At 36.1% G+C, this 27,571-nt stretch overlaps 1 protein-coding gene across 1 annotated transcript; it reads right to left on the bottom strand.

Annotated features, from left to right (window-relative positions):
* Positions 1 to 2,482: 2,482 nt before the first annotated feature.
* On the bottom strand, positions 2,483 to 5,269 carry LOC122403189. The gene has a single exon (XM_043406551.1). It carries the CDS (start codon positions 5,267 to 5,269, stop codon positions 2,483 to 2,485), a length of 2,787 nt encoding a protein of 928 aa, XP_043262486.1.
* Between the last annotated feature and the right edge of the window lie 22,302 nt (positions 5,270 to 27,571).

The raw sequence follows: 27,571 nt of genomic DNA, 5'->3' as shown, positions 1-27,571 counted from the left end.
AATTTCTGTGAAAATAGAACTTTCATTAGATGTCCATCCAGATTCATGATACTTCGTACATCGAAGATAACAGTTAAATTCAACGTTTAGAAAAAAAATATATTCGTAGGTTAGTCAAAAATAGAATATCACATTTAGCGTACGATTAAAGATTGATTAAAATAAGTAAAAAAGAAATTTGTTCTAATAGTAGATATAATAGTTCATTTTTTATTTAGTTCTAAATAGTAGGATATTAGTTTTGTTTATGTTGATTAATTAAATGTAGAAAATTGATGTTGCAAAACTGGATGCAAAAAGATTAATGATAAAAACGAATTCTCAGCTTTTATGACCTACTCATTGTCAGTGTCAACGCAAAAGAAGAAAACGCCAAAACACTACCACTTATACGACCGAGCGACGCTAAATAAATGTAATTTAAATTCCACCAACAGACAGTATATAAAACCGGGACAAACAAAGGAATTTCTATTATTTAGATATATATTTAAATCTTATTTTAAATTATAACTATATTTGAATACTAGTTAATATGTATTCTTATTACTTTACGAAGGATTATAAAGTTTGTTTAAAACTTTTCCTAAAATAAAATTTGATATAAATAATAAGTATACAGGGTGTCCCGTAAATAGTGTAAGAACCGGAAATGGGGGGTAGGTGAGACGATTCTGACCAACAATTTCCTTTGCAAAAATGTCGGATGGAGCTTCGTTTTTGAATTATTAACGAAAAACACTGACCAATCACGGTGCTCGCCTTCCGCGCGCTCAGGGCCGTCCGACCTCGGAGAGCCACCGCGCTGGGTAGGTAGCAAGATGCGCGTTGAAGATACATCGAGGAACGAATACAAATAATTAAAAATACTACCACTACAACTGTTACCTAATTCGTTAATTACTACGTAATTAGTACGTAAATTACTAAATGGAATTTATTAATTATTTGTATTCGCTGTTTCCGAGAAAGAAGGAATAAAATCTCGGAATTTTTAGGAAATTAACCCTTCGCAACCGAGTGACGCTTCTCGCCAGAGTGTTTTAAAATTAAAATAAAAATTATTATCAGAAAATTAAAATAAATACGGTAAGAACCACATTTGTAACCGTTTGTTATTAAAAACTGTACTGAAAAAGCAGACTGGATTTCTGCGTACCGAAACATTCCTCGAATGCAAAGGGTTAATAGAGAAATAATTGAAATTCGACTTACCCATTCCCTGCAAGTTGACCTACTGCGCTGACAATAGGGCCCGGCCAATGCACCGCTGGCGGTCACGGCAAGGTCAAAAACCCCAACGAAAATCAGCTGATGGGACGGCCCGATCGCTGTACCTGCTTCTCACCCCGAAAAAACTTCACAGCACGGTCACTAACACTTTTCACTTTCACATACCTATGCGTTTCGTTGCACCCATCTTCGATTGTTGCTCCTTCCTGGGTTGATAACGGTGCCTGGATGTTGCTCCCTCCTGAATTGTTACTCCTTCCTGAATGGTTGTTGCTCCCTGAATTGTTGCTCCTTCCTGGATTGTTGCTTCTTCGAACCTTGCTCCCTTCAGGATTGTTGTTCCTTTTCGCTGGGATAATGGGCGCGATACGTGCGGGCGGCTTTCTTCGCGTTCCCCTTGGAGTCCGCGAAAACGAAGAACGAACGATAATACTCTGCGTTTACGAGTTCCATCGCGTGCGTCCGCTTCTGTTCAGAAACGCGTAGGTTCTGTGAAAAATTTTGACTGACAAATTGCATTTCCCTCCCCGTAAAAGTTCCAGGTAGGGCAACCTATTGTCGCGCGATTCGGGGTTACCTGCGATCGGCGAACGTGCAGACCATGTTTGCCGCAAATGTTTGCTGCTAAACCTACTACGGTCGACTCTTCTAATAGAATTTTTAAGATTCACCGTGAATATTTTTCCATGGTTGTAGGCGCCGCTCGACCACCCATATTTCCCACATGTTTTCACTTACCCTGGTGTCCTCTTAACCGACTTTCCTTTTCCAAAACAGCCCTATGCATACCTCCACTCCTTTTCCTAGGTCCCAGCCTACATTTTTCCCAACTAGCCAATCCTGATAAACCACTCCCAATTTTCTATTCCGACTCCGGCGTCTCCACCCACCAAAATTAGGTATATAAGGTAGCCCGCGAGCTACGACCAGCACTCTAAAAAATCCGAAAGAGATTACTTCTAAAATCCGAAGATCAGTAAGATCCAAACAACCATTGTCAAAGTTCCCCGCCGTGGATTTCAATCGCACTTCACGCAATAAATAATTTAAAAAACCAACCAGCTTATACTTCTTCGTCGTGAGCCAACCAGTGGCGGATTTAAGGAAAAAGGCCCAGGTGGCAAACGTCCTGAGGGGTCCATTTTTCGGGAAAAATGAAGAAATAGTTGACTAAAAACGGGCTAAGTGTAGTAGTACAGATGTAATTATATTACTATGTAGTTTTATACATGTTTATACATGATATTTATTATGTAGTTTTAAATCCTCGCCTTGCTTTCTGTTCAGCAAATATTTCGATTGTCGAATACAAATCAATTTTATTCGCAACTGCTTTTTCGATATAAAGAATACTGAAGTCATTAAGGGTTTCCTCAGCTAGAGTGGCACGGCGATATTCTTTGATTCTTTTCAAAGAGCTCATGCCCCTTTCGGCGCTCGCTGTGGTAACTGGTAATGTTAGGTACAATCTGAACAGACTACAACACTCCGGAAAGCTGTCCATCAAATTATGTTTCACAATAAATCCCAAATACTGCAAAGGACTGTCATTTGAAGAATCATGCTGTTGCGCGAAATACAAATCAGCGAAACTGGACAATTCATGTTTGAGATCAGTTGTAAAGAAATCAGTATATTTCTCTAACAAAATACTTGTGCTGGTCTCAAAATCACTTGGTTTCATGCTGTGCAGTATTTCGGGCATTAAAAAACCAAAAACGTTATTAATCTCTTTGAAACCGTTTGCACGATCCTGTAATTCGCAACACGTTGTATCGAGAACTTCGTAATAACTGGCTCGATGCTTGTCAGGCGTCTCTAAAACACAGTCAAAGCTATTTTCACCAGGCATTTTCTTAATTTTCCGTTTTCTTGCAACTGGAAAATCAGCACGTTCCAAGTTCATTTTTCCCCACTGACTTCTCGCTTTTGTGATGAAATTATTGTAGGCGCTTTCATCCCTTAAATCTCTCATTTTCTTCAATGCTGCTGAAGTGCAATGCTGCGCCGTTATCAAGTTTAATTCTTTCTTCTGCAGTTGAATTTGCGCAACACTGATTATTTCAAGCACAGAATGCCACCATAACAAATTCAGAAAAAATAACCAATTTAATGAAGAAAGCAATGATTGAGCAGTCATTATGTCATCTCCAGTAGCTGCGTCCCTTGAAATTTCCTTCTCCAGACAATCCACGATGCACTCGAAATTTTGGATGAATGCTTCCATAGCTTTTATACGTGCAGCCCAACGGGTTGTACTTAAACCTTTAATGTGGAGTACTCGTTCGCGTGATTTGTGAGCTTCATCGTATGATAATCCGTCTTCTGTGTCTGCATCGGATTCGAAGATCTCTTTTTTAAGGTCTTTTAAAAGCTGAATGCCAAAACTGTTGGAGTTCCGTGATGGATTTTTGCTTGCTTCTAAAAGTTCATCCCATCGTCTGTGAGAATGCGCAAAGTAATTGTAAATTCTTTGGATTATCGCAAAAAACACTTTAATCGAAGAACTCGCATTTTCTTCCGCAGCATGCACCAAAACCAAATTTACTTGATGATTGATACAGTGAATATACGGAACAAATGTCTCATCGCCGACATATTCCTTCATTTTCGCTTGCAAACCACCTTCACGTCCTGACATTACCGCTGCACCGTCATAGGCCTGACCAGACAAATACTTCTTCTGGAAACCATATTTATCAAACAATATGGCGGTTATAATATTGCAAATAGATGTAGCATCCCCTTTTGTCAGTTGAACGAAGCACAAAAAACTCTCTTTGATACATATTGCAGACGCAGTTAAACCTTCATTCTGAATAACAATGTATTGTAACAAAATAGCCATTTGGTCCAAGTGAGCAATATCCGTCGTTGAGTCAGCGATTAACGTGAAAAATTTGGCACCTTTACATTCATCAACAATAAACTTTCTGGTCTGATCAGCTAATGTACTGAGTAACTCATATGTTATTGTTTTACTTAAATATTTGATTCGTTCTGGCGATTCAAGATGCGCATGTAGAATAGGATTATGGCGAGAAATCAATTTAATGATACTCAAATAAATACCGGGATGCTCAACCTTTTGTAAATTTTCACGGTGACCACGAAAACCAACGCCCAAACCAGATAAAGTTTTCACAGTGTCAAAAAGTATATTCAAAATTGCGCGCCATTTCTTAGCTTCTTCGCTTATTTGTTGTTCGAGTTTATAACGAATATCATTTTTCTGGAGAAATGTTGCAGCAGCGACTGCATTGCTGAGATGGGCTTTACTTAAACTATGTTGTGTGACCGATTGATGACAATGTTTCCAGTCTGTGAAACCAACGTACCAAATGCTTTTTTTCGCAGTTTCATCGCCAAATAACCAACAGTAGTAACAATAAGCATAATTTTTTGTTGGTGAATAAGATAACCAGGAACTGTAGTTATCTTCCATGAAATGCTTTTTTTTGTTCTTATAATAAAATGAAGAGTTGAATCGACGTTTGTCACTCGATTGTTTGAATTCCCCGCCAGGCATATCACATTCTCTAGGCTGGCAAGGGCCTGTCAACAAAAGAGCTCTGATTTGATACACATTCAAAGAAATCCCACTAGCATTATCATAAAGACCTTTATCATTCTCAAATTCAAAAATTTTTGGTGTTGATCCAGTAGGAAGCACAGATGTTGTTGCTGGTCGATATACCTTTTCGTTTAATATATTCATAGACGTAGAATTTACGGGGTCACTTTCATTAAACTTTTCTGCAACGTAGCCTGTTCCACTGGACGTTGCAATGACAGGTTCATTATGAATCGTAGATTCGCCTTGTCTGATCACAGGTTGATTGGTTGCTTCATTTACAGTCGCATCTTCACATTCGGCACTATCTTCATTTTGGTTTTTAGTAGAGATAACAGAACTACTTTGAAAGAATTTTCGGACTTTTGCTTGTCTTGGATCATTCGCTGCCTCTTCCATCTTCCATTTCTCTTTCTCTTTCCTCTTCATAAATCCACTCTTCGGTTTCTTATCCTTATCCATTATTTGTGAGGCCTTATTTCCACTTGCGATTAGTCGCGAAACTACAATATCCTCTGGCGTATATGGCACGCGACTGACGGTTCCGCGACTGCCGGTTCCGCGCGGTTCAAACAAAAGAGTTAGTCGCAACATTGTTAGTCGCAAGTGGAAATAAGGGCTGAGAGCAGAGATGGGCAAAATTTTCATTTAAATAAATTTCGTATAACGAATGAAAGTTAAAAAAATTATTCGTCATGTGTCGAATAAAATTGACTCGGGTTCGTCGCATAAAGTTAATTTTTTTATTCGTCGTACGTTTTAATTTTGGCGTCGAATAGATTTTTCAACTTCAACTTTAACTTCAACTTCAACTTTAACTTTAACCTTATTCGACGCCGAATAATTTTCTGGCGCGTGTTCAAGCCGCAAAGGACCGGGGATTGAGGCCTGGCGCGCGCATTACAATGTAGTATCGCCCAATGACGGTCCTCGGCAGGTCAAACACGCGCTAGAAAATTATTCGGCGACGAAAAAAGTTAAAGTTGAAAAATGTATTCCACGCTGAAGTTGAAACGCTCGACGAATAAAAAATTAACTTTATTCGTCAAATAATCTACAGTTAAAGTAATTTGTATTTGATACGTTTTTTAAATAATTGTTTATTTAGTCAATGCCCAACTCTGACTCGTGGTGACTTTGCGTGGTGACGGGAGAGGAGGGCCGGGGCACTACACCTGAAGTCCTGAGCGGCACGCGTCGAGGCAGCCGTTTCCGGATGAAAATTGGAAACCCCGAACGCTTCCAGAAGGATCGGGGGTCAACTGGGCAGCCGGTAAACGAATGGGCATGATAGAGCGAGAGTTTTGGAGCGAAAGAATTCAGAACGTGCAAGCGAGACTGAGTGTGACATGGAAAGCGCGAATATATAATAAACAGAACTGAGCTGTATTATACAATTATAATAAATATATTATTATCCTGACACAAACAAGTTGGAATTACAAAACTATTCCTATAGTATGCTGTATACATAACAGAATTACAAATAAATTTACGCATGTACGGTATGAAAATTATGACAAACAAAAAAAAAAATTTTTTTTTCCAAGATGGGGCCCTGGGAGGCCGCCTCGGCGGGGGCCCAGGTGGCACCTGCTCATTTGCCACCCTGTTAAATCCGCCACTGGAGCCAACCATACCAGTGTTGTCGCGACGTACACGACAATATATGTACATTGTTTAATGATCTGATTCCCGACCACGCTTTGGGATGATTGACTGGAAACATAACCTGCGAATTGTACGTGGTAATGGTTTTCCTCGCAGGGAATGATACTATGTTACGTCATAGCTTCGAGCCTAACAAAGATAAAGATTCTGTGTAATCCCCCTTTCTGAAATTCGAACGATTTCTGAATCGCGATGTCACGCTACGACGATTGATCAACGTTCAACTTTGTATCTTGTCCAAAAGCTGGGACATGGGGACCTAACATGACATCATGTTTACGAGAACGGACACCAAGCGAACACGTGCTGTCTTCAATACTCTTCATCCGTTACAGTCAAATCACGGTCTCGTAAACGAAAAACCTGAGCAGTGTGACCAGACTTGGCTGAATTAAGTGCATTGAGGGCAGTATGGTTAGATTTGACATAATTGAGTGCATCAACGTCGACACTACAAACGACGAACTTCCTTAGCGTCTAACGGTGAGGTGGGGATAGCAGACATATGCTACCGCACGAGCCACGTATATGTGAGCTTGGCACTTCGCGCAACTTCGGGAAATCGAGAAAGAAGGCGAGTGTGAGCATTTCCTTCTTGCTCTTGACATCACGATATCGGCATACGATTCCAAGTTTCGATTGCTTCAGCATTTTTGCTTTCCGCCCTACGTAGGTATAAGGAAAGTATCATAACGAAAAAAAATTTCGAAATTTTTTTTGAACGTAAATACACGTTTAAGACCCTTTGATCATATTGTGACTATTAAAAAAAAAGAAATCTTTTTGTGCCTATGTACGTATACTATTAACATGATTGTGTCTAAACGGCTGAATGAATTTCAATGAAACTTTACATTTATGTTTTATGTTCTCGTTTCAATGTCTGATTAGATTTTGAACGTAATCAGCTCACGAATAGTGATGATTATACGTCTTGTAGCTTTTGTAAAAAAAAAATGGGTTCCGAGGAAACCGTTCTAATTCGCTTCAACAAAAAAGGGATACCGCCAGGTACTTCTATTGTACCCTCAATACAGAAAATTATAAAATAAAATTTAGTTCAACGGTTAGATCCTTAAGGATTCGTTTTGATTATCTGTCAAAGTTTGGAGATCACATAAAAAATATCAGGAACAAGTCTCTTAATAGACTTAATATTTTATTGGAAGCTGAACCACTGACTATACTAATATTACATAAAAATTTAATTAGATCAATCATTGAATAAATCTGTTTTATTTATTTTGTAAAATGTGAAAGTTGTTTACTAGAAATCGAGAAAATTCGTAGAAAAACAATATCCCTAACAATGTTTTTTTGAGGGAATTGAAATGTTGGCGTTTACAACACAAAGCCAATGTTTTATGTAACAAATTTTTTACCAAACATTTGATGAATAATAAAATACTATTACATAATCTATTATATAGACTTTCAGTTTCTCAATTCTGGAACTATTTGGAAGCCTGCTGACGCACTATAAGCCACTCAGGCTATATTCAAGCACTTCATTATGTGAAAACCAATATAAGAATACAGAATAACTTTATTCCCTATCTAGTCCATTTTAATTTATTTTTTCTCAAGTGAAATAATTTTGATCCTGATCTTTTCCTAAAAAATTCTTCCGATCCTGACGCTACTTTTCTGGAACATTTTCATACTAGACTTCCTAACTTCATTTCCTTCTTTACCGATGGAAACAGGAAAGTTAGCAATGACGGTGTTGGCTCAGCTTTTTTTTCTTCAGATCTAAACTTTTCGTCTTTATTTGGATTAAATAATCAAATATCCACTTTTTCTGCAGAATGTGTTACAATTAAAAAAGCTATTGTTTTGTTAACACAAGATGTTCTGTTAAATTTTATTAATTTTGTTTCCTTTAAACTCTAGATCTGCCACTGGTCAAGATGAAAGAGAGCTCTGATCAGAGAATAATAACCCTCCTATAATGATCAATGCCTGTAAGTCAAGTCTATCAATGAACCACATTGAATTCCAGAAATACATTCCAGAAAGAAGAAAATTCAATATCAGTCAGCCTCATAGATTTATTTTTACCGATAATATATCAAGAAAATATAATATAATCTTGTAACTTCACAATATATAAACAATATCAAATGATTATAAATATTTGTATAGTTGCAAATAACTTTCATAGTTAATCATCAAGGATATACTATGTAATGATTCAATATGGCATGTAGAATCACTATTAACGGAACGAAAGAAAATATCTATCGATGAAGTAATAATCTTATGAGATCTTTTATATAGTGCAACAAACCAAAGAGAAGTAAATTTATAAATCTTTTAGTATATTGTTAACAAATCTATTACTTTTAGTTCCAAATTGCTAGTTACCCGTTTTGATTAGTTCCTAGTGTATCTCCTTTCTTGATTGCTAATAATTGTGTTTTACGTAGTTAATGATATCAGTCTGCAAATGATTTAACAGTATTATGCGAAGATAAATATCTTTCCTCTATTAAGTGACAATTACAGAATACTCTGAATAAATTACCTACAAATGTTATGAGATCTACAATTGATTTTAAATTCTGAACCTCAAATTCACAGACAGTACCTTTAAGAAAGGGTAGTTCTTAACTATCTACTTCATATTCTTAACTACTTTATAATCCTTTTATATTATGTACTTTGATTGATTGTACAATGCAAGGAAGAAGAAAAATGTGTTATACAGGGTGTTCAGCCACCTCTGGGAAAAATTTGAAGGAGAGATTTTAGAGGCCAAAATAAGACGTAAATCAAGAATACCAATTTCTTGATTGAGGCTTCGTTAAAAAGTTATTAACGTTTAAAGTTCCCCCTGTAGAACGGCAATTTACGGGCAGTTGCGTGCGCGCGATAGGTTAAGGCAGGTCGGTCCTACTGGTTCTCACTCAAAAAACTGTAAAGCTGTCGATACGTCAGTAAGTAGAATCTCTCATGTTGAGTGAGAACCACTATCACATACACGTAGCTGTTTGCAGGTTGCCGTTCTACAGGCGCAACTTTAAACGTTAATAACTTTTTAACGAAGCCTCAAGCAACAAATTGGTATTCTTCATTTTCGTCTTATTTTGGCCTCTAGAATCTTCTATTAAAATTTTTCCCGGAGGTGGCCAAAACACTCTGTATACAGACTATCTATGCTAAAGCAGATCACGTAAATGTCTACTCTGTTTTGACTGACACGAAAATTTAATTGTTTCGAAGAAGAAATATCATGCAAGAACACTTTTTTGAATACCGTCATTTTTTTCACTTGTCTTCAAGGTCATCGGCTTTTTTTGATTAAGAAAGCGTCTATTTTTTTCTATTGCATCTTGAAACAGAAAAGAAAATACACTTGATTATGTCTAAAGTGTCACCTTCAAATGACCTTGAATAGCAAAATATCTTATTAACGAAATATTAAATGGTGGGAGAAACGCAGCATTTTTATCGAATGATCTAGATCAAGGATGCACAACATCAAGTAGGTTCAATATTCATGTAGTATAATCGCGATATCTTCGATCCTCACGACAGACGCTCGTCACGTTACGCTTCGTCTCGTTTTATATGTGTCGATGGAAACAAAATACGATACACATACTTCCACTACCATCCGTCGAGAACTGCATTACTTTAGGCGAAAGCGAGGAGAGCTTCGAAAGCTACGAATGAAGGAAATGGAATAAACATGATAGCCAAGCGTGGCTATGGGGCCACCAATTGTGCAATTCTGATCTAGGCGAATTAAGGGAAAATGTACGATTAAGTATTTGTGAGACTGTATGGTACCAACATAATGGATGTCCAGCTTATTGTTCACGGCAACTGTTCAGATACTGAATAGAAACTTTCATATCATTGGATTGGCCACAATGGACCAACAGCTTGGCCAGCGCGGTCTCTGGATCTAACCTCATTAGTCTCTTTTCTTTGGAGAAAACGAAGAGAAGAAGTTTACTAACAGCAACCTACTATTTCGTAGGATACGATAAATCATATAATCATAGCTTATGCTGATATTAAATCTGTTGGTATGCTGGTAAAGAAACGATTAAATTTTATATGTAAGTTAGCAGTGGTATGAGTAATGCTGGTAGCGAACATCCAGTAATGATAGGCGGAACATTGGCAACTACGAAATATAAGGCAGGAAAATCAAGAGACTCGCACTCTTCTGTTCTGTATGTTCGATGATAATGCACGTTGAAACACTATTCACATTCAAATAATCGGAGTTCCCGTTCAAATAAATAAAAATCATACGTTTAATTCATTTTTCGAATTATAATAATATTTCAATCTTCATGAATTCGAGAATGACTAGTAACGACTTAGGTAAAACATGATAAATAAATTAAACGTTATTCAATTAATAAATGTAAATACATATTGTATGATTTGTTCATTGTAAATAGAATTAATCGTTTTTGTTCATAAGCTTTTCAAATGCTACATCCTACAAATCTTTTCAACACTGCAAATTAATTTTATTTGCATCTGGCTGTACTTTTAACTATTTAATAACTGTATCTAAAGAATGGAAGGTATTGTGGCGTCGCCTCCCATGTTCGCCACCAGAGGGGTCGCGTTCTCACAAGCGTTCGACCGACCCCTCGGTTGCTATACGGTGTATACAGGGTGTCCCGTAAATAGTGTAAGAACCGGAAATGGGGGGTAGCTGAGACGATTCTGAACAACAATTTCCTTTGCAAAAATGTCGGATGGAGCTTCGTTTTTGAATTATTAACGAAAAACACTGACCAATTACGGCCCTCGCCTTCCGCGCGCTCAGGGCCGTCCGACCTCGGAGAGCCACCGCGCCGGGTAGGTAGCAAGATGCGCGTTGAAGATACATCGAGGAACGAATACAAATAATTAAAAATACTACCACTACAACTGTTACCTAATTCGTTAATTACTACGTAATTAGTACGTAAATTACTAAATGGAATTTATTAATTATTTGTATTTGCTGTTTCCGAGAAAGAAGGAATAAAATCTCGGAATTTTTAGGAAATTAACCCTTCGCAACCGAGTGACGCTTCTCGCCAGAGTGTTTTAAAATTAAAATAAAAATTATTATCAGAAAATTAAAATAAATACGGTAAGAACCATTTGTAACCGTTTGTTATTAAAAACTGTACTGAAAAAGCAGACTGGATTTCTGCGTACCGAAACATTCCTCGAATGCAAAGGGTTAATAGAGAAATAATTGAAATTCGACTTACCCATTCATCTGCAAATTGACCTACTGCGCTGACAATAGGGCCCGGCCAATGCACCGCTGGCGGTCACGGCAAGGTCAAAAACCCCAACGAAAATCAGCTGATGGGACGGCCCGATCGCTGTACCTGCTTCTCACCCCGAAAAAACTTCACAGCACGGTCACTAACACTTTTCACTTTCACATACCGATGCGTTCCGTTGCACCCTCTTCGATTGTTGCTCCTTCCTGGGTTGATAACGGTGCCTGGATGTTGCTCCCTCCTGAATTGTTACTCCTTCCTGAATGGTTGTTGCTCCCTGAATTGTTGCTCCTTCCTGGATTGTTGCTTCTTCGAACCTTGCTCCCTTCAGGATTGTTGTTCCTTATCGCTGGGATAATGGGCGCGATAAGTGCGGGCGGCTTTCTTCGCGTTCCCCTTGGAGTCCGCGAAAACGAAGAACGAACGATAATACTCTGCGTTTAAGCGTTCCATCGCGTGCGTCCGCTTCTGTTCAGAAACGCGTAGGTTCTGTGAAAAATTTTGACTGACAAATTGCATTTCCCTCCCCGAAAAAGTTCCAGGTAAGGCAACCCATTGTCGCGCGATTCGGAGTTACCTGCGATCGACGAACGTGCAGACCATGTTTGCCGCAAATGTTTGCTGCTAAACCGTACGGTCGGCTCTTCTAATAGTATTTTTAAGATTCACCGTGAATATTTTTTCATTACACTCCTCGAACGACTTCCCAATATCCCAGTCGTCTAAGGCAGGGCCTGCTAGAAAGCCTTACTGACGAGTCTACTAGCAGGCTCGGACGAAACGCGCCCCCTCCTTTCCTTTTCTGTCCTCCTACGATTCTCCCGAGTTCCTAACCCGCAGCGAAGCAGCACCACAGTATCAATATGTTTAAATATTAATTTATAAATAATTAATAAGATAACTACAATAATGAAGCATAAATATTATAAGTAGAAAATATTTATGTAACAGGAGTCCAGCAGAAGTTTAATCAATTGGGCATTTTATTCCAACAAATGTCGTTTGTAAAAAATACAAGAATAGTTTACTGAGGGATCATTTGAGCTCATCACGGAATGCAATAGTGCAGTACTACTGTACTACCTCAATTTTACTAAAACGAGAACATTCAAATTAAAGTAATTCCCTTACAGATGGAAAACGCGAACTAAATGAGTATTGGAAAACGTAATCTATCGTACAGCATTCATTTCCCTATATTCCGTGACTATACCAAAGTGCATTTTGATCTTCTAACGTTTACCTTCCGTATGTGGCCAAGGAAAAAGAGATCTCGACTGGAGTATACATGTGGATCACATCACAAGTCATTTGCGTCTGCGCGACGGAAGAAACTAGGTAGGCCTTAACCCAGGTCGCGATTTTAAAGGGGTAGAAGGCTAACATCCATCCTCTGTTAAGACAATTATACCTTTAGGATCGAATGCTACATCTGGAAACTTTCCCTCTAGACTCGAAAATGTTCGTTTAATTATCCCAATTGATCAGAAATTGTACAATGCACAGTGGTCTGAAAAGCGATAATTTTTTGTCAAAAGTTAAGATTTCATCGGTTTTTTCTGAAATATGGCAATGAAGGATTATTCAAAATCGCGGATATCGAATCTGATGTCAAAAACTTCAAATTCAAGCTGCGCCAATATGTATACGGTACAAAGTGGCCTAAAAAGCAATTAATATCTTTCCTGTAATATAAATTTTAAGCTATCAACTGATTTTGATTAAACATTAGGTCATCCCCTAATATCCCCCATTTTTTAACGCCAATTAACTGTGCACGAAATTGATACTTACGTTTATTTTCAATCATCGATATGTTGACCATTGCTTTATACAATAATATGACCTTTCCTCATCTATTAATTAATTCTTTGATTTCATATTCAAGAAATTTCGATGATTTTACATAATTGCCAATGTAAAAATGTTAGATAGTATACTTGTGGTAGTTAACAGATAAAAATGAATCACGCAAAATCGTTGTCGTGTCTTTGCCTTATTATTATAATGCATTAAAATTCGAATAAATAAATACCTCTTTTTTGTCGAAATTAATTGTTAGGCAGAGTTTAAAACTCGCGATCCTGGCATCGTGCCTCTATTGGCCACGTGTCCGCTCTAGTGACAAGAACCAATTACGCATTTCTTCTTGCATGACTCGAAAATCATGTGTAATGTCCCCGCATTTCTGTCTGTAAATATAATAGAGAACGATTGTGACATTTCAAATAAACTGTCTTGCATCCCGTAGAAGCGAAGTAAGGTTATCTATACGTGTCACGTCGATTTTTTGATCTCCTCATTTTTTGGTCATGATGTGCTCGTGTTCGTTTCCTATAATATTGTGAAACAATGGCTGTAGCGGGTGTTGTAAGAATCGACACATTAACGAGGGAGAATTACGACACTTGAAAGATGCAAATGGAAGCCGTGCTCATTAAGAGAGATGTCTGGGATTTTGTGAACGGTAAGAAAGTGAACTCAACGCTTGTTTAGCTGGTGACGTTAACTCACAGGCTGCAGTTGTTGCGTGGATATATATCTGATACAAGGCCACTACGGAACAATAGCGACATTTGGCCACCAGAAACCTTCCCAAATTTAAAAAATAGCAACATGTTTTTAGGACCTAGGCACCGTCACCCCTTGCATCGACCGCGACTTTCTCTTTCTAAGACCACCTCTTAGTCCCGATCGTCCTTCCACTTTCATCCCATTTTCTTCTTCAAAAAACCATCCCACGATTTTTTTAAGCACCAATTATAGAATTGTATACTCCCAAGTCATTCCACCACTTAAAATATCCAACACCAATCAGAACTCCTCCGACATGTAATCGTAAGTAAAAATTGTAATCGCAAACAGTTCGTTCCAACATCGAAACCATAGAGAACCTAGAAAAGCGCTCCTTTAGTATACTGATTAAATGTAGAATTCAAATAATCTCAACGCGATTAAGTTACGTCTTATAATCGAACGCTCGCCTATGACGTTCAACAGGGGGTTTCCGCGAAGCGGCTACGGGCCCAAGTCAGCGCTTAAAATCATAATCTGGGACTGGTTGTCGATGTTCTTGCATGTAGTAAAGTCATAGAGCGTCTGGATTTGGAGGACTATGCGGATTTAAGTGAATTTACTAATTAAATAGTCTTAGGGGCATTAGGTTATAAGCAAAAAAACCTTGACTATTTATGAATGTTTAGAGGGTGCGACTCTACATCCGCTGGCTTTATGAGTTTACTGTTTACTGTTTCCCACGCTGCAACAAAAGTTTAAAAAATGCACTTCATACTAGAACACCCCCTTAAGTGTTTTCGATATCATAAAATCGGTCATAAAATCTCGAAATGTCGACTAACAACGGGAGGTCACGACCTATCAACCTAGGATTTGAACCAAATTTGGTAGAGTTGTAGAGGCTGATGTCCAAACGTAATCTGTAAAATACTAGACGTTTATGGCCAGCCATTTTTGAAAAAAATGTCTTTAAAGTTTAAAATCTCGAAGTTGTCAAATCGAATTTGTTTCTTTTTTTAAATTGTAGGTCTCGACGAGAGTACTATACGTATAGTTTGAAGGTGTTTTCAACGTCTGTGGTAGCTGTGGAATTAACGTCGAAAAATTCGACCCGGAAGACTGGGATTCGTGTCCCCGGAATTAGTGCATTTGTTCTTTTTCTTTTTTCGCTTATTTTTTAATTTTTATTTATTTTTAATTTTAATTTTTAATATTATGAAAAAAGTTGACTGTTACAAATAAATAAAATACTGTTATGTCTATAATTGTTTATTTTCACACATATTTATACACATATTCTCACATACAAATAAATACAAAAGTAGATAATTATTTCATACCAGTTTGACAATGCATTGTATGATTTTGACACCAAACACAGATTATAAATGCTTGTTCTGTGCAGCATTTTTTATTTTTTAGGTCGTGTGGAAAACATACTTGATTCACGTTACAAAATATTTCTTTTTCATGATCTAGAGGGGTGAGTTTAGACGCATACCATGCATATTTAATCATGTCGATAAAAATTGGAGCAGATAATATACATATATAGCAGATGATAAATTCCAGCAAGATGCGAGAAATGTCGAGCACGATTTGTTTTATAGTCAAATTGTTCCGAGTGACAATAACGATGCGGAAACCGTACGTGATGCATTTCGAGCGGAACCAGAGAATCAACTAATGTACATATGTATGTATATGAGACTACAATACTAATGTATATTTCCGTCTGTAAATACAATACTCTTAAATAGTCGTGAAACCGTAGGACGTGTCTATTTGAAATCGCTCCGACGCCCTAACAATAGTACACACAAATATTGTATTGAAGAAGTGTTATTTTTTGGAAATAATAAGAATCGATGTTGTGTATAATAATCAATCGACGTTGTTTCGGCCACTATGGAGTTTGACCATTTACAAAGTATAATTAACAAATAATTAAACTTTATTCAGCCTTAACATAAACGAATTAAGAAAATTAAATTTAAACTTATATTTAATTTGTGAACGTTTTTACTCAAATTCAACCTAACAGTAAAGAAGAAAATATTCTGTAATCTTAACGTGCATTATTTTTAAATAATTATAGATCGTTTTAAAAAAATATTTCTTTTAGTCACAAAAAAGATAATATACTTCTGTTAAATTTTGTCAACTAACCCTATGTTTTGTATCAGTACCCTAACACGACATTTTTACGGAAGTACCGCGTTCTACGGGAGATACCTGTATTGATCAAAACTAAAATGCTATTACTAAATTAAAGTCAGTCTTCTGCAAGTAGAAAATGTTTGTGCTGCCCAACAATCGTGCTAATCGACAAATATATGAAATACTAAAATAAATATATACTACATGCATCTTGCATTTACGAGACATATACATTTTTTATATTTATCTTTGGATTCTGATAAGTAAATAACAAAAACTTCATTACTCCTTTTATTTAGTGAAAGAGCTGTAGATCATGAATCAGAATAATATAAAATTGAATGTCTTTATCGACAAATTTTCCTTCATCGATATTATCTAACTATACATTTGTAGCAGTGAATCAAATAATGAAACGTGAAAAGAAGGAAAGGGGGGGGATTAAATTTTTTCGCTGTAAACTATTAGTAAAACGACTTCGTTCAGCGATGTATCCAATAAAGATACAATTGTTTTCATCGTGTCTTGTTTAAAATTGACCTGCAAAAAAAGGATTTCTTTCACCTATTACCGTGGATAGTGGTCGAGTCAGGTTTCTCCGAACACTCGAAGTAAAACAAGTACCTACTTGGTACAATATCAAGATATCCAGGAACATCTACAAGACAAACTGTTGTACTAGATGTTCTCTCGCATCAGAGAGTGTACTTCGACAACAACTTCTTTGCTCGCGCCACGCGCTACGAATTCAGGATGTCTGTCTCCATTTGATTATTCTTGACGAAGCGTGTTTTGCGAATGCTATCTGGAACGGTGCTCCTAATTTTCAACGATACGTACATCTTACGGATGAAGCAAACTTCTCAAAGGAACGCATTACAAACTTTCGTAACAGTCGTCAATGAGCGAATCAAAATCCACGGTCTGACAATTTATTCGCTTTTCTGCCCGTGTACCATAAATGACGCGCCAATCGTCCACATTTTCGTGATTCACGCGTGGTGCATAAATACTTATCCTTTGTCGGTAAAGAACATACCACAAATTTTGTTCTTTATTTAAGCAAATTTAAATCTCTCTTGAAATAATCTTGCGTTGCACGTATATTTTAAACGGCTAGGAGTTAACTAAATACAAATTTTATCTTTACATTTTATTTATGTTGTTGCATTTTATAAAGATGTAATATTTTAACTGCATGATTTGTATTTAGAATCAAAGCAAATAAAATAATATGCTCCATTGAGCTGTAAACGTTAAATGTTTACTCCGTTAGCTTTTCTTATACGACATGCTTTTTGTTGTTATATAAAGAAAAGAATTAAACGAAATTGATATAGAGTAGTGCATATAGGAACGAACTTTTTTCTCTTAGCCAAGTAGAGAGGGCCATGTGCATCGATATGTAAGCACCCAAGGTAAGAACTATTCAAAAATACTCGAAGGGCCATCTGCTCGAGATATGGTAATTTTATTTATCCGGCGAGCCAAAAATGTACATTGTGGTACGACACCCATGCATGTCGACATACGTAAACTACAGTATATTTATAGAGATACCACACATCAAAACTCAGTGAACTTCTTCCAAATATTATCGTACGCATGTATTTTTATCTGTATCTCATTAAAAAAACGTTACTAGACAAAATAGTTATTCGTGTCATGAAAAAAATATATTGAAATGTTTATGTTAGTAAAAAATACTGGTGGAATAATAATAATATGAAAAACGTATTCTAATATTATTTATGCCTCTGTTTATTACAGATAATCGAAATAATTGATGTTTAATAATATATTGTGCAAGTTATACTTGTCTCTGAATGTACATATATTATTTGCTTCAAATAACCGAATTGTAACAAGAAAGATACTTCAAACTTTCAATCTAAGTCAATTGATCAAATATCAATAAATTGAAGAAGAAGACATTTTAAACAGATATATTTATGCAATTAAAAATCCTTTGTTGGAAAAACAATTACATGCTTATTTTTAATTGAATTAATTCATAATTTTGAGTGTGTTAATAATGATAAGTTTCTATTAAATTTGTAGCATCCGGTTGCAAAAAAATGGAATCAAGAATTAATAGAAATAATTTTATTTAACGAACTCAGATTATTGCAAACTGCAAAATGATACATAAAAAATTTGTAGTAAGGGATTCATATTAGCAGCTACAATTACAATTTATTGTAATTCTCTTTTCTATAGTTTGGAACAAATTATTAACAATCCAAATGAACAAGTACAAAAAATGTGTAAATTATATATGAATGCTCGACTTCAATTTGGTTAAAGAGTATTTGTAATTTAGAGTTTCAGTTTGTCCAAGTGTATGTATTTAAAATAAATTTTATATTATTATTATTAAGTCGTTTGTACGAACAATTCTGCGACGAGCTATTTTTCCATATTGCAATATAACTCAAGTCAATAACTTCAATGTTCACGTCGCAGTATTTATCTTCTCGTGGTAAAATTACTACTTTTTTTATCGAGGTGCTATTTAAACGGAATATGTAATAGTTACTTCCTACATTAAACTGTGAAATAAACTCGTAAAGTATATGTATCGTATTTCAAGTTTGCTTTCTCCCAATCCCTTACCTTTGGTTTATGAGACCTAAATATTGACAGAACATGCATTGCAACACAGACGAATTGCCCATATTTACTCACGACGTTCATGAATTCAATAAAGTATCGAACGTTGATCACAAATATTTGATCAAAATTAGATCTCCGGTTTCAAATAAATTTTTATATCTTCATTCGTACGTTGCGAAGGCAGATACAAGTACAAAGTTTTACATTTTGCTTCAAGTTAGAGCAGTAAACTCAAGAAACAGATGTATTACTGAAGTGCATCCTACTCCGTTCTATTATCATTTATTTATTTATAAAGGTCGCATGAACAGCAAGGTCATTAGCGACCACGATATATAACATATGTAGTTATAAATTAATAATAATAATAATTAAATCTTATTATATAAACCCACTCTTTTCAGAAATGAAAAAGTTAAAGTAATGCCTTCCAGACTGCCTCGGCAGTCATTGAGATTTGTCGGAAGCTGGCAACCCAATCGTACAAGATGGAACATTGGGCAGTTAAGCAAAACATGTTCAACAGATAGTCTAACGTTACAGGAGTTACAGATCGTTGGTGGATTCTTAGTAATTTTGTAGATATGAGTCATATTTGTGTGGCCGATTCTAAATCGCGTGGCTACAACCTGATCCTTCCTGCTAATAATATCTGGGAATTTGTTACTATAAATATCTTTTCTTATTTTAAATAATTTAGATAATGGTGAGCTAACCCAAATATGGTTCCAACAGTTTTTAATTCTTATGTTCAGTTCCATGATTAGGTCGTTGTGGCAGATACAGAGGTTTTGGGATATTGATTTTATAGCATCCTTGGCTGCTAAGTCGGCATTTTCATTTTCTATAATATCCACGTCTGAGGGAATCCATGCAAATACAATTTCTTTATTGCTATTTTGAATAGTTGAAATTAGCTGAAATATATGCTGGATTATTGGTTCTTTATTTTCAAAATTTTTTAAACGGGTGACGACACTTTTAGAATCTAAAAAAAGTATAAATTTGAAGTCGTTGGAGGTGATAATTAATTTTAAAGCTGTTAGAATAGCAAAGACTTCAGCATAACAAATAGAGCAGAAATCATGGAGTCTACGTAATTTATAGTTATTCGGAAATATGATAGCGCATCCTGCCCCTTCGTCAGACTTAGAACCATCAATATAGATTTGAATGTGGTCCGGATATTTCTGGATAATTTCATAAAAGAGATTTTTATAAGTAACATCGTTAGTTTGTTCTTTTGATAACTCCAGGATTTTGATAACTCTATCTTTCCAAACCATGTCATATGCCTTTTCGATATCTAAACTAATAGCTATTAAGTGTTGCTTACTAATAGAAGCATTACAGATTAATGTTTCCATGTTTACAAGGAGATCTGTTGTATTTCTATATTTCCTGAAACCATACTGATGTGGAGTTAAGAAACCTTTGTTATCCAACAGCCAAAGAAGTTGTTTATTTATTACTTTTTCCATGAGTTTACATAGAGTGGAGGTAAGGGCTATAGGTCTATAGTTCTCAGCTTTGCTAGGATCTTTGTTAGGTTTGAGAACAGGGATAGCCATGGATTCCCTCCATTTGTCAGGAAAAGATTTAGATACCCATATCTCATTGTATTAGTTAAGTAGACCATCGCGTTATCTGGAAGATATCTTAGGAAGGTATTTAAAATGCCATCAGGTCCTGGACATGTATTTTTTATACGAGCTAAGGATGTTTTAACTTTCTTAAGCTGAATAGGATAATTAAGTGCCGTGTCTGAAGTAGTGTTTGAAGAGAGGATATTTTCCATTTCAATTTGAGATGTATTTTTAAGCATACGGAAGGTATCAGTGTAATTTGCATCACTTGAATTATTAGCAAACGTTGAGGCAAAATGGTTAGCAATTTCATTTGGAAGAGTTTTTACTTTATTATCTAACGTAATAAGTGACGAGATTTTACAATGTTTTTTAAGTCCAATTAATTTCCTTATTTTATTCCATACGAAGGAAATAGGGGTGGATGCGTTCATAGTGCTAGAAAACTTTCCCGAGATCGCTTTTTACTTTCTTTCAAGATTCTACGAGCAGTAGACCTGAGTTTTTTGTATTAAATTTTATTGTCAAGTGTTGTGTGCCGTTTGAAATGACTAAATGCTTGTTTGTAGGCCTGTAAAGCTTTCAGACATTTATCATTCCACCATGGGACTTGCTTTCTGTGAAATCTATTTATAGTTTTTGAGATAAATTCATTAGCGGGTTCTATAATAATATTTGTAGATGCGTTCACTTTGTCATTTATATCAGGGAGTAACCGTGAAAAAGTTTGGGCTTTTAGACTTTCTAATTTTTGTGAAATAGCTTCTTTATATTCGTTTCAATCAGCTTTTTTAAGTGGCCAATGTGTGGACTTGAGATGTTCTGGGGGATTCGAGTAAAAATTTTGTATCATATTAGGAAAATGGTCGCTACCATACAACTCCCAACTAGCGCTCCAAGAATAGGAGAGCGCCACTGAGGAGCTACAGATAGAGAGGTCATTGGCACTGAAAGAGTTGTAGCTGCTATTGAAATAAGTTGTTTGATTATTATTTAAAAGGGATATGTTGTGGTCCTCTAGGAGTTTTTCAATCATATGTCCTCTCTGGTCAATTTTATGTGAGCCCCATAAAATGCCAACTCCCTTCTGTTTAAGCGAGACTTCTCCTTTACAGTCGACTTTCATGTTTGAACATAGATACGCTTCTATATCCCTTAGTATGTTGTATTAACGACTGTACATGACTCGAGTAATTACTAGTTCTATGGATAAAATAATTCTTTGTTAGACTGAACAAGCGTGTTAATAAATGAAAAAATATAACCCAAAATAGTACCAAAATATACATATATGTCGCAAACTATTAGGAAGTTTTTATTATCAAAATTCATGTTATTTCACGTTGAATAAATAAAATTATGTTGGCCCTAATCGATACCTAATGGATGCGAAGAACGACATTGAAAACGCAAACGTGCGACTGGTTGGCGTTGACGTTTGCATGAGGCCTTTGAAGGTAGTCGAGTTGTTGTCTGGATACCGGAACGTTTAAAAAAAGAAACGGACGAAAAAGAAAGAAAGAGAACAAAAAAGGTTTCCTGACGGATTTAAAGACGTGCGTTAAAAAAAGTTCAAAGAATTTCCTGAAAAGGACTCATCCGTTTTCCGTAGAATATTCTTTCTTTTTAATAAAGTGTGTTCCAGTTATCAGTTAATCGTTTAATTAGTTAAAAATTTTAATGAACATGAAAAGAAGAACGAGACAGAGACTTGATCGCCCGAGAGGACCTGGTAGAAGTAGCCTAAGTTCAATGGCTGATGAAATTGTATCTCCGGCATATATTTTGTTTATATCTACGAGAAACATAATGATTCCTCAATTATTAAGAGAAACGATAGTAGAGTGCTAAACACTTGTTAATGTCGATTTAAAAAAAACCGTAGTTTAAGTTCAAAAAAGAAAATTACAAAAATTTATCAATATAGAAGAAAATCAAGTCCAAGTACTTAAGAAATAAGAAAAACATAATACACAGGATAACTGTGATCATATTGCATTAGGTATTTTTCTGTTTTTTCAATAGAAGGAAAATAGTTTATTTGGCCAATTATACTAGCATTGCCATTGTAAATGTATGTTTATCTGTTTTCCTTTCTTTTTAAATATATTATTTCGATTTTTTCCTGTATCAATCAATTTTCGTCATTTTATTGTTCTGACCGAAACTTTTATTCCTTCGAGATTTTTGAACAGACAGTAAGTATTCTATTCTCGTATTTATTATTACGTTACATCAATTACGATAAAGAGTTATACAGGGTGTTTGGTCACCCCTGCGAAAAATTTTAATAGGAGGTTCTAGAGGCCAAAATAAGACGAAAATCAAGAATACTAATTTGTTGATGGAGGTTTCGTTAAAAAGTTATTAACGTTTAGTTCCGCCCGTACTGAATTTTCTTCTAGAAAGTGCGTAGTATTTCGGGTGTAGGTCTATTCACCAAAGATTATTGTAATCGACCCCCGCAACTAAAAATAATTTGTTCAGAAAGATTTGAAATTTTTTAATTTTGTCGTAAAATTTCACACCTTCTCGAATTTTTTTCTCGAAACTGGGTAGGATTTCGAAGATATGTTTAATGAGCAGAATAATTGTAATCGATCTCTGCAACCGAAAATAATTTTTGTAGAACGATTTGAAAAATTTTTTTTCACCGAAAAATTCCAGCATCTAACCTAATTTTTTTCTCAAAAGTGGGAAGGATTTTGGGGGTATCTGTATTCACCAAAAATGATTGTAATTGACCCCCACAACCAAAAATAAATAAATTTTTTAGAACGATTTGAAATTTTGTAATTTAATTTTGTAATTACTTTTTAACAAAACCTCAGTCAAGAAATTGATAATCCTTATTGCCGTCTTATTTTGGCCTCTGGAATCTTCCATTAAAATTTTTCCCATGGGTGAACGAACACCCTGTACAATACTTTCATTCATATAAATACACAAAAAAAGTATTTTGTCGTATTATTTAAGGCTACAAGATAGGTATGTATCTGTTCAGATCATCGAAGAGTTTAATTCAAGTGATTAAATATTTTTTTCTGCTCACGTACCCCTTATGTCGATAAATTCAGGGAAAAAATTTAACACTTTTTCACTCTTTTCGAACTTTCATTATAAAAATTTCTCTTCGGTGTAAAGTTTCGTACTCCTGTTCTTTATCGATAAAAATACGTAAAACGTTTTCCAGTCGGATTTCACTTTTTCAGAGGAAATTCTGTTGAAAAACGAGAAACGTTTTAATGCACAATTAAACGTTCGACTTCTTAATGCATTGTCGAAACAATTTGCATGGTGTACGTATTACAGAGACCCGAACACAGCTTCTAGTAGTAAATATTGATTTGATACGAGGATAGTTTACCGGTAGAGAACGCACACGAGTACTGCATAAGGATTAAAAACAGGTTAATCCTTCACTTTGGTACGAGTACTTCGAAGCTTATAGTTCTCTATAAAAATCTCGTTCATACGAAACATTTTGCAGCATGTAATTTGTAAATGTTTTCTATTTTCAGAGTTAAGTGCGTTCGCCTCGAATTAATTTCATAAATTTATTCAGTATTTTACGTTCAAAATTAACGTTTTTACTTGAAAGCTTTACAGGGAATATCGGCCACCTTTTTGCACGAATATTTCTCTGGAAATATTCAACGTCGCTATTATGCATTATGATATCCATCGACTACGCGTAAAGGATTAATAACAGGAATCGGGTTATAATCAGCAAATCAGTCGTATTCCATTAGCGCGATGAATTATTTCAACGAAATTACGATTTAAACATGCGGGTCAGCTTCGATGGAACTATGCAGCGCAATTGTTAATGGAAACAGTCTAAAGTTTCTGATGTAAATTGTAATAATTTTATGCGTTTACCCGCAAACACTGATACATATGGCAAGAACTGTAAGTTCCATTACATATTTATCTTGCTTCCGGTTACTATTTATCACGATGCATAAAGCATGCTAAGCTGACTAGTCGCTACAACTTTACCACCGAATCGTCGACCGAGAACGCGAATTTATTCGAAAATAACGTCGTCACGATAATGCCGAACGCGAGCCGTTGAACGCCTCTTTTCCCTTCATTTTGTTATTTTTTGTCTTTTTTTTCATTTCTGCTTTGCGAATCAAACCTTCCGATCACCGTGCGTACGCGTCGATTACTCAGGAAATCTCGTCGTTTGTAGAACTGCCGTCCGTGCTCGCCATCTGACTCGGTGTGTCAATTACAAAAAACAAACGAGACGCGTAAATCATCGTTACTCGTGAAACGCGTCGACGATGCTAAAGTTGCAGCCATGGCTGCTCGACGAAAAAATGTGCCGCCATCTATTTTGCGGGTGCGTTAAATCGAAAAGCGTCATCGGCGTTGGCGATCATTTCGTTTCGCAAACAATCTTCCCGCGAAAACTTCAAAGCGTGCCAACGCCGACGGAATCCTAAAAACTACACAGCCGTCCGAGATCCTTCAACGAGCGAGAAATAGTACACTGACATCGTGATATTTTCAGAGATTTGACGCGGTATAATTATTTATTAAGGGGAATATTCTATTGTGAAATGCGTATCTTTAAACTTTCTTGCGGAATTTTTTGTGAATAAACTATGACAGCTTTTACAGTCAAATTCAGAAGGCATAATTATACATGTGTTAATGACATTTAAAAATTTTTTAGACGGTAGAAAGTTAAAATTGATGGCACTGCATACTCTCAAATGTAGTCGCTTTTCCAGTCATTCTGTTTGTTTGAAATGGAAGAACGTGAAAGTTTCTTAAATAGTATGAGTTTTGCTATAGTTGGTACTAGAACAAAAGAACAAAATCGTTAATTAAAAAAATGGCAACACTTTGAAATTTGATTATCAACTTTTTCATGTTTTTTTTATAACTTCGGGAGCCTAAAGAAAGATGAAGTAAAATTTGGGGTTGATTTTAATACGGGTTATAATCATACATGTACTGAATGTGCATGTAAAATTTTAAGCCAATTGGTTTTAAGACACCGTTCTGGTAAATATAGTTTCAAGAAAAACGCTTTTAAGGTTTTGAATCTGTAGCGGCCATTGTATAGCCACTACGCCCTTGCCAGAGTATGAATGGGAATGGAATGTAAGGATAGTTTTAAGCTTTCTATTTTTCCATTTTCCCAGGGTCTCGTGCGAGCCTGGTCGTCTTGTTAAACACTTGGCGACCAGAGCCGTGCGAGGCGTCTGTTTTCCCTCAAGGTTTCGCCTGGGCCTCGGACCACCCTGATCCGGGCCCGGCGAGCCTCTTGACTTTTATGACTCTCTTTCGCTAAACTTTTCCTACACTGAGTATTTTCCAGTTTCGTTTTTCCGTCTTTCTGTCCTGTCTCTTTTTCTCTACCTTTGCTATTAGGGTAAGAAATTGTATGTATTCAGGGGACGTGAGAAGAAAGACCCCCAGTCTATTTTAGACCTCAGTCTGGCTAAGACGTCGCGCGTTTGCGAAGCCAGTTATAGTGTCGATTTTACCTACGTGTGGCTACACCCCCGACACCCGCGAAATAAACTCTTTAATAATTGTTGGGGTAGATTGAGGTTTGTCACTTGAACCTCCAGCCCCCTCAAATCTATAACGTTCATGTCTTTAAACAGCCATAACTTTTTTAAGAAAATGCAATAAAAAGAAATCAATTTTTTCAAAGGTTCACATTAAAATACCCCCTTAAGAACGCAATGTATAGTCTAGTGCGCATGACGACTGCGCAAGTCTTCTTGCCGCGTAAAAGTTTTGGTAAGAAAAAACAATGTCATGTTTGTTAGTCCTCAATTGCGCTTTGGAAGACCGAGATTGTATTCTGTGGAATATTTTATTATTTTTATAGGTAAATACATAGTTTCGTTGAATTTAATTCCCATTAGTACTTTTACAACTTTTTCGTGTGGAAATATATAAAATATAGTACTAATCCCTACACTTTTATTCCGTCCTACGGAACACATAATACTCGGGGCAAAGTGGCTGCCTTTTCGACCATTCTGGCTCGCTATTGTTTAATATTTAGGAACGGAATCGACCGCCGTATTCCTCGAAATTTCTCCTTTACGAGGAAAACATTTCCAGCCAGTAGGTGCCTCAGAACGCGTCTCCAGTTTACAGTCGCCTCACTCTGAGTAAATCGGTCTAAGGCCGCGTAGCCAGATTTGGTATAATTGAGTGTCGTCGACACTAGAAACGACGAACTTCCTTAGCATCTAACGGACAGGTGGGGATAGCAGACACATACTCACACGAGCTACGTGTATGTGAACTCGGCACTTCGCGCAACTTCGGGAAATCGAGAAAGAAGGCGAGTGTCAGTCTTTCCTTCTTGCTCTTGTAAAAAAAAAACAGCTGAAATACGACCTCGTGACAATCGGCAACGATTTCAAGTCACGATTGCCCCAGCATTTTTACTTTCCGACCTACATATGTATGTATGTAGATATAAGGAAAAAACCATGATAAAAAATAACATTCCTAAAATTTTTTTTAAGACTCCCTGACCATATTGTGACTATTAAAAAAAAAAGAAATTTCTTTTTGTGTGCCTATTTACGTATATACGTACATATGTTATTACCATGATTGTGTTTAAACGGCTGAATGAGTTTCAATGAAACTTTACATTTAAGTTTTATGTTCTCGTTTCAATGTCTGATCAGATTTTGAGCGTAATCAACTCACGGATAATGATAATTATACATCTTGTAGTTTTTAAATTATTCCGATACATTGTATATATAATATATATTATTTGTAAAAATTTTTTGAAACGTTTTATATAAATCTTAAGATGGATTAAGATCAAATAAACTTTACCTCTATCTTCTCTATCTGCTCTTACAATAGTGACTCATGCAGATTGACAACAATGTTTTGTTTATACTCCCCGCGAGTCGCTGGATTGTAAAAACAACGAGGAAGGAGAAAGAAGTGACATAAAT

Source organism: Colletes gigas, unplaced genomic scaffold (assembly GCF_013123115.1).
Source record: "Colletes gigas isolate AHSC1104 unplaced genomic scaffold, ASM1312311v1 Colletes_gigas_Sc00046, whole genome shotgun sequence".
Taxonomy (NCBI): domain Eukaryota; kingdom Metazoa; phylum Arthropoda; class Insecta; order Hymenoptera; family Colletidae; genus Colletes; species Colletes gigas.
The sequence above is the reverse complement of the archived record's forward strand: the minus strand, read 5'-3'. Positions and strand labels throughout refer to the sequence as shown.

What these genes read in the sequence shown, in the direction of transcription:
- LOC122403189 (XM_043406551.1), bottom strand. Translation starts at nt 5,269, where the DNA reads ATGGATAAGGATAAGAAACCGAAGAGTGGATTTATGAAGAGGAAAGAG.